The 8,679-nt window shown below is 45.6% G+C and overlaps 1 protein-coding gene across 1 annotated transcript in view; it reads left to right on the forward strand.

Annotated features, from left to right (window-relative positions):
- The window catches only part of LOC108800927 (coiled-coil domain-containing protein 92-like), a 16,583-nt gene that overhangs the window by 3,334 nt on the left and 4,570 nt on the right, over positions 1-8,679 (forward strand). The window contains exons 2-3 of the mRNA XM_018572911.1: positions 5,458-5,625; positions 7,018-7,059. Of these exons, the coding sequence (XP_018428413.1) occupies positions 5,496-5,625; positions 7,018-7,059 (172 nt within the window). The 5' untranslated portion in view covers positions 5,458-5,495. The remainder of the gene's footprint in view (positions 1-5,457; positions 5,626-7,017; positions 7,060-8,679) is intronic.

Here is an 8,679-nt window from a genome sequence, read left to right on the forward strand (position 1 = left end):
AGCTCCAAGGGTTGCTCAAGTTTGCTACTTTTTATTGTAAACTTAAATCTCTTATTGTTCTGCATCTCGTGCCAAGTGTCTTTCATTGTACGTCTCCTGCAAATTGTTTTGTCGATTGCTGCAACTTGTTTTCTAAAATAAGATCAAAGCATCCTTTTATTTATTTTTTTGGTAACATTTGGAGAAGTTCACCATGTCAAACAGCTGCAGATCGCAGGATAATCCCTGAATTTGTGTCACAATGTCTTTGGACTGATAATTATTTTAACAAAAAAAATAATCTTCCTTTTTAGGGTTATTCACTACTAGTGTTACCGTGCTTGGTACATCAATATATTTCTGTGTGCGCTGCATTACTGAATACACCCGGTATATGTACGCTGCAGTTTTTTAACTGATATAACTATGGGTCAGTGTAAGGGCCTGTTCACATGATATCAGGTGCGGATCTGCAGACGCCATGCTACTGATGCAGTGCATTTTTGCCGCGTTTTTGATGCGTTCCAGTTAAAGAAAGAAAAACATTGTCAGTATGTTAGCTGCAGTGCAGTGCGTTTGACGCGTTTTGAGTTTCCTGACCGGACAAAATGTGGCATGCAGTATTTTTTCTGTCGTAACCTGAACGGACTGCGCACGTGAGAACTGTAGCCCATAAAACACATAGGGATACATTGGGGTGCATTTTGGAGTGCAGGAGCGTACGGATCAGGTCAGCACAGAAAACGGACTTCGTGTGAACAGGCCCTGACAGGAGCAAGCATGGTTATATTTTACTTCCATCTGCCAGGTTTCCAAAAATGGCCCTTCCTTTTGTTTCTGTAGGAGTGCTGTCATTTCGATGTGGACTGCCAGTGCTGTATCTGATCAGCTAGAGAGCTTTATTGCATTGGTCAGATAGAAGAGCAGACGTTGGACAGAGAAATGTAATAGAAACTTAAAGGAGAAGGGTGGGGGGGGGGGTAATTGTTCTGCAGTTAGACTTTTGCTCAGACACACCCATAAGAAACGCAGGCATTTGGTAAAACCGCTTCCCTTGCCTTTCAGTTTGTGAATAGCGCATTACAATCCAACTCTCTTTATGAACAGATTGTTATGAATTGACATCCAACTCGTTTGTCATTTTAGTGGGACAATCATTTAAAATTTAAACTAGGGATGCACCAATACCGGTTTTTCGGTATCAAGTACCAATATTTGTTTTGGTACTCACCGATACCGAGTAGCAGTGCATTGTGCCCCGATTATCAGGAAGTTGGGCGGTGGATCATGACACATCACCCGGCTTCCTGATTGCCTGTGAAGCTGCTGTTCTAGCGAAAGAACGCCAGCTTCAGAGGCTGCCTGACCAATCAGAAAGCCGGCGGCGAGTCATGAAGTGCCGTCCCGGCTTCCTCATTGGTCAGGAAGTCACGCTGCCTAGAAAAAAATGAAGCCGGGAGGCAGGTCATGAAGTGCCGTCCAGCTTCCTAATTGGTCAGGAAGCCGGGCTGCCTACCAACAAGTGAAGCCGGCTTCCCAGCAAAATCAGGAAGCAAATCACGACTTTTCTCCCAGGCTTCCTGATTGGCTGGGAAGCCGGCATCACTTGTTGATAAGCAGCCCTCTTCCTGACCAATTAGGAAGCTGGACGGCACTTCATGACCTGCCTCCGGGCAATGAGGAAGCCGGGACGCAAGTCCAATCAGGAAGCTGTGTGGCACGTCACATAGTTCTCTTTTTAAGGGATCGCCTAAAGGCAGTCAGAATGGGAGATGGACAGACAGGATGGGGCAAAGAGTACCATAGGATGGCAGAGACTCTAGAGAAGTCTTCGGAGGCGAGCATGGGAGGAGTTGACGAGGGAATTGGAAAGCAGGAGGTTTTTGAAAGAGCGGAGGGGGCAGTTAGAGACATTGGATATTATTTATAAAGCAGGCCAAGTGCTCTTTACAAAGTACATGATTGGATAAGTGGCTTGTGTTTTGTGAACTACAGACATGGCTTTCAGCCTTTACAAGTTTTCTGAATGTCTGCCACAACTGCTCACCTGGCATACCAGAGGCTTTCAAGTTTATTTCCACAACTGTTATAGAATAAAAGTTTAGATTAAATAATAGCCTAGGGATGCACAGATACTTTTCGAGTACCAGTGCAGATATTTGGCATTTTCATGAGAACTCCCAGGGTTGCAGCGGTTGCAGCTGGGACCCGGACCTGGCGCTCCACCACTGTCCTGAAATCATTAGTCTGTATTGTTTTAGAAAAACCGTCACATGACAATAAACACAAAATGTATCAGTACTCGTACTTGTAAGTACTCGGCAAGTACCAGTACTCGTAAAACTGGTATCTGTGCATCCCTTTATTTATATTTATAAAAACAAAATCGTACATTAAAACAGAGATGTAGAAATCCCGGGAGCTCCGTGTGCTCCTTACACATGACAGCCGCCTCCTAACTTTTGAATTTTTCTCTAGTGTAGTCTTGGAGCTCAAAAGTATCGGTACTTGTATTCGTACTTGTACCGAGTACTGTACTTGGTATCTGCGCAACCCTAAACAATACCATTGATTCAGTATATCCAATGACATCTTGTTGGCTAGTACATCTGATTGATATCACTTTCAAAGACTCTTGCATGTCTTTCATATCCACTCTGTACATTGATACTTGTTGAACATAGGAGGAGGGTCAGCCTCTTCTACAAAGTGCTGAACGTTAAGGGCTAGATCACACCACAAACAGTGCGTTCTGGCCTGATTTGGATGCCAGAACGCACTGAAATCTCGTTCAGGGGTGGGAGGGGGAGTGAAGGTGCATTGCAGTGAATGGCACCACAGCCACGACCCCCCAGCAGCAGTGTGATCGCCAGCACCCGAACATGTGGCACATCAATGCCTGTGGTGCAGTCAGAAAAAATGCTGCATGCATGTTTTTTTACATAGTTTTCTGCTATGCCCAGCATAAAGCGTGCACATTATTGACTGCACATGACTAACATTTTTTAATAAATACTCCTACTTTCAAGGTTCATGCTCAGATCACAAGTTCTGTTTTAAACATCATTAAAATTAAAAAGGAGAACTATGGGGTTAAGTATTTTCCCCATAGTTCTCCTTAGGGTAACGGGAGGACACAAACTAGCGTCCTCCCGTCACCCTAAGCTCAGTATATAGAGAGCTGTAGCTCGCGGTATACTGAGACGCCGCAGCTGAAGCCATTGTGCCAGGATCCCCCCAGCTGCGTGACTGACAGCTGGCTCTGCCTATCTAGAGGCAGAGCCAGCTGTACCCGCCCCCTCCGCCAGTCAGCGCTGGCGGAACGGGGAATCCAGCCCCTTCCCTGTCACGGCGGAGAGCAGTGACAGGATCGAGATGTGAGCGAACGCCGGTATGTGTTCTCTCACCTCCCGATCTACTGAGCCGACCTGTGACAGTCTCATTGTCACAGGTCGGCTAGAACTATGAGGTGAGTGGAAATCACCCCCCTCATACTTCTCCTTTAAGCTTTCAGAATAAAAATATGATAGTGACTTACACATTCCTAATTTATGTAAGCTCGCACCTTCAACAACAAATTGGTAAGACAAAATTATAAATATGATGTTCTGCTGAGCGGTGGACATTTGGCCACATGCCTTGGTTGTCTACACCTGTATTGAATTCAGCTCATATTCTCTGCATAGTCCATCAAGAGGACAGGAAGTACAATTGTATAAATAACTAAATTACTAACATGATGTATTACTAATGTGCTTTTTCACTTTGCTTTGTTGATGTCATTCATATGAGGACCATGTGACACTATTATTATTATTATTATACAGGATTTATATAGCACCAACAGTTTGTAATGTCTTCCTTATATTGTAAAGCACTGCACAATCACAATACAATTCAAGACAAGATGGTAAGGAGGGCCCTACCCCTGGGGGCTTACACTCTAAAAGGGAGGGGCCAGTGATACATGAGGAGATACTATAGTGATTTTCTTGTATCCTTGCTTCATATAGAAGAGAATTTAATAACAACATAACCTGAAATTCGTAACATTTTCTTGACCTGTGCTATCTAGTCGAGTATAACCTGCATTCTGTGTTTATTCAACCCCTGCCCCTTTATAACAATCATAAAATGGGGCCTTTGTACACAAAAATGCCCTCGAGGATTCAGTAATGCACTCTAAATGTGAGCATCGGGTGGTTTAAAGGCCATAGGGTACAAAACCTGCTGAGCTGACCATTCTGATGTGCATACAATTAACATGCCATGACCTATTTATAAATCGCTGCTGGCCTCAAATTATTGCTCACCTTACCAACCGCTCAGTGTCTGCATCCCCCCTCTGCCAATCCCTGCACTGGCTTCCACTCGCCCAGAGGATAAAATTCAAAATATTAACAGTCACTTATAAAGCCGTCCACAACTCCGCCCCCCGGATATATCTCAGACCTCGTCTGATCACCCTAACCGTCCCCTCCGCTCATCCATTGACCTCCTGCTTTCCAGCTCCCTTGTCCACTCCTCCCATACTCGCCTCCAGGACTTCTCTAGAGTCTACCCCATCCTCTGGAACTCCTTACCCCAACCTGTCCGTCTATCTCCCACCTTGACTGCCTTTAGCCGTTCCCTAAAGACTCATCTCTTTAGCTCTCGTTCACACCTGAACGTTTTGTAGCGCGTTCTACGCTCGACGAACGCTCTACAAAACGCTCAAAAATATAAATCCCATTGTATTCAATGGGTCTGGTTCACACCTTGGCGTATTTCCGCCCGTCCCTAACGCGCTACAAAACGGCCCACGCCTGAAAAGGTACAGGTACTACTTTGGGCCGTTTTGTTGCGCGTTTCCATTGGGATACAGCCAAGTAGCCTTCGGAAACGCGCGACGGCCGCGCAACTTTTTTACCGCGAATCGCAGACAGACGCGCATATGCAATACGCCTAGGTGTGAACGAGGGCTCAGGGAAGCCTATCCCACCTCAACCTAACCAAGGAACCTTCACATTCTCGCATAATTCATTCCCACAGATACCTCATGTATCACTGGCCCCTCCTCTTTTAGATTGTAAGCCCTCAGGGGCGGGGGCCCTCCTTACCATCTTGTCTTGAATTGTATTGTAACTGTAATGTCTTCCTTACATTGTAAAGCGCTGCACACACTGTTGGCGCTATATATAAATCCCGTATAATAATAGCAAATGAAGGGACAATTTATTTTCAGATCTCTGCTTTGGCAGAAATAACATGTAAATTGCCTGGTGACCTCATTAATGTACGGCAATGATTTGTGTTCAATTGTTTTTTCAGTGAGCTAGGACAGTGCTAAATATCTGTGCTGGAGAAACCAAGGCCATCCAGCAGGAACATTCACTTCTTATTTCATATTTACTAATGTTGATGTTTTTTTTCTTACAATGCTTTGTGCACACTTGTGTCTAGATATTGCAGCAAGGATCTAATCCAGTATTTTTACAGCAGGCTGAAATCTTCCTCTTATGTGAGTGGGAATCAGAATGGCCTCCATTAACCTGGAGAACCAGCTGCAGAGTGCTCAGAAGAATCTGCTGTTCCTGCAACAAGAACATGCCAACACACTGAAAGGCCTGCACTCCGAAATCCGCCGGCTACAGCAGCATTGCACAGGTAAAATAATAATAATATACAGGATTTATATAGCGTCAGCAGTGTATGCAGTGCTTTAGAATATAAGCAAGACATTAAAATGCAATTCTAGACACAATGGTAAGGAGGGCCCTGCCCCTGAGGGCTTACAATCTAAAAGGAGGGGCCAGTGATACATGAGCAGGGAGCTGAATTGTATGAGAACGTGATGGTTAAGCCGTTAGTTTGAAGTGGGATTGGCATCCCTGAAGAGATGAGTCTTTAGGGATCGCCGAAGGGCGGTCAGAGTGGGAAATAGACAGACAGGTTGGGGTAAAGAGTTCCAGGGAATGGGAAAGACTCTAGAGAAGACCTGTATGAAGACGTGTATAAAGAAAACATCTTGCTGCTATGGAGGACTCTTATCCTTGTCCCTATGTTCACTGATCTTTATAAAATTGAGGCTTGGATGACCCGTAATAAATGGCTAGGCATATATACATTTTGTTGGGTTGTCCATCCTTCTTCACTGTGCAGAAGTCAGCTGGTTAAAATAAGGACAAAAACTAGCGTCCTCCTGTGACCCAAAGCTCAGTATATAGCAAGCTACAGCTCGCTATGTACTGAGACCGCCACAGCCCGGACAGATCCCGACATTACTGTTGAGATCCGCCCAGCTGAGTGATTGACAGATGGCTCTGCATATCTAGAGACAGAGCCAGCTGTACCCGCCCCCCTCCCCTGTCCATTCCTCCAGTCAGCAATGGAGGATCGGACAGGGACGGGGGGAATCCCTGCAGGGAGGTGTGAGTGACGGTCACGGCTCTCTGCAGGGAGACGAATGCGTTCGCTCACTTCCCGCTCTATTGAGCCGAAGTGTGACAGTTTTAGTGTCACACGTCGGCTCGAACTATAAGGCTATGAGTGATTTTTTACCCATAGTTCTCCTTTTAACTGGATGCCGTTTGCTGCTATGGACACCTGTGTGTTCACAGTTTAAAATACCAATTTGCTTAATTGTCACTTTTTTTTTTTTTTTTTTACTGGCAACCGACAGCTCTGCTTGTTTATTCATTTAAAATTAGGGATGCGCCAATACCTTCCCCAATACCATAACTTTCGGTCAGAGGAATATTTCCTCTGACCGGCAGTGCCGTAGGGGGAACATGGAGCCAGCTTCATGGACAATCAGGAAGCTGGGTGGTGAGTAATGACCCGCCTCCCAGATTGGCTGGGAAACTATAAGTAATGTATTTTAGAGGAAGAGTTATCACAACTGTCATGCAGTGAGATGTGGACAATAAAACAATGTGCATTTATATGGTAAATGAAGAAAGATCTGTATTGTACCTGAAATAGATGTTAAATCAAAATATGACTGAAATATGACTGAAGTGTTATATTGATGGCACTTTCATTGTTTTTCTTTCACAGATCTGACTTATGAGCTGACACTAAAGAGTTCTGACCAGACAGGTAAGATGTTGTCAATGTAGGAAGTACTATTATCATCATCATCATCATTATTATTATTAATGTAAACGCCGGGTAAAAAACAAGGAATAATTTCTCCTCTAATCCAGTATGGATTGTGAAAACATAATCCTGATAGAAAAAGTCCAGGTCTGTAATATGGTGATCATTAGGGATGCACCAATGCCGGTTTTTCGCAGTACTGATAGTTTGCTTCCAGTACTCGCCGACACCGAGTACTGATGCCGGTGCTTCTGTTGGTATGGAGCCGGCTTACCAGGCTATCAGGAACCCAGGTGCTGGGTAATGACATGCCGCCCCGGCCTCCTGATTGTTTGGCCGGCTCAATTGTGATTGGCCGGGAAACCGGCTTTTTGACTAATCAGGAAGTCGAGCGGGGAGTAATGACCTGCCTGCCAACTTCCTGATTGGCCGGGAAGCCAGCTCCCCAAGCAATCAGCAAGGAACCAGCTGTCCGGCCAATCAGGAAGGCGAGTCATTACTCACCGTCCGGCTTCCTGATCCCACAGAAAGCTGGCTCCATGTTCCCCTATGGCACTGTCCGTCAGAGGAAATCTTCACCTAACCAGAAGTTCCGGTATCGGAGCATTTGGGCAACTACCGTGTTTCCCCGAAAAAATGACACTGTCTTATATTTTTTTTGGCTCAAAAAAAACAAACACACTAGGTCTTATTTTCGGGGTAGGTCTTATTTTTTTGTTTTTTTAATGTACAACAATTCGCACTTATTCATGTAGAAAAGTCTACATGTATTCGTGTACAAAAATATGATGATCAGGGCAATTAGAGGTGACGTACCTTTCCAAGAGCAATGTGATAACCAATCGCTGGCCAGAATGAGCGAAGAGCACTTTCACTATCGATTCCTCACAGGCGGAGTGCATTTGGTATCACTCCGCCTGTGACAGGAGCCGGCGCTATAGAGGAGGAATCGGCTTATGCGGCTCTGCTCCCTCCGGTGACGCCTCTCTTCCTCTAGCACTGGCTTGGTTGGCACCGCTGATTCTCTCCCGCGGCTCTTCAAATTCCACCTTATGCCACCACCGACCATGGGAATGGTCACAACTAGGTCTTATTTTCAGGGTAGGTCTTATATTTTAGCAATTCCCAAAAATAGTACTAGGTCTTATTTTCAGGGTATGTCTTATTTTCGGGGAAACAGGGTAGTTAAAGGAGAACTATGGGGTTAGGGCTTTTCCCCATAGTTCTCATGAGGGTAACGGGAGGACACAAACCAACGTCCTCCCGTCACCCAAAGCTCAGTATACTGAGATGCCGGAATGGATCCCGACAATTATGTCTGGATCAACCCAGCTGCGTGAGTGACAGCTGGCTCTGCCTATCTAGAGGCAGAGCCAGCTGTACCCGCCCCCTCCCCCATCCGTTCCGCCACTCAGCGCTGGGGGATCGGAGCGGAGAGAGTGGAATCCAGTCCCTCCCCTGTCATGGCTCTCTGCCGTGACAGGATAGAGAAGTGAGCGAACGCCGGTATGTGTTCGCTCACTTCCCGATCTACTGAGCCGACCTGTGACAGTCTCATTGTCACAGGTCGGCTAGAACTATGAGGATGAGTGAAAAGCACTCACCTCATAGTTCTCCTTT

The sequence above is a fragment of the Nanorana parkeri genome, unplaced genomic scaffold (genome assembly GCF_000935625.1).
Source record: "Nanorana parkeri isolate BGI_ZX_2015 unplaced genomic scaffold, ASM93562v1 scaffold2167, whole genome shotgun sequence".
NCBI lineage: Eukaryota > Metazoa > Chordata > Amphibia > Anura > Dicroglossidae > Nanorana > Nanorana parkeri.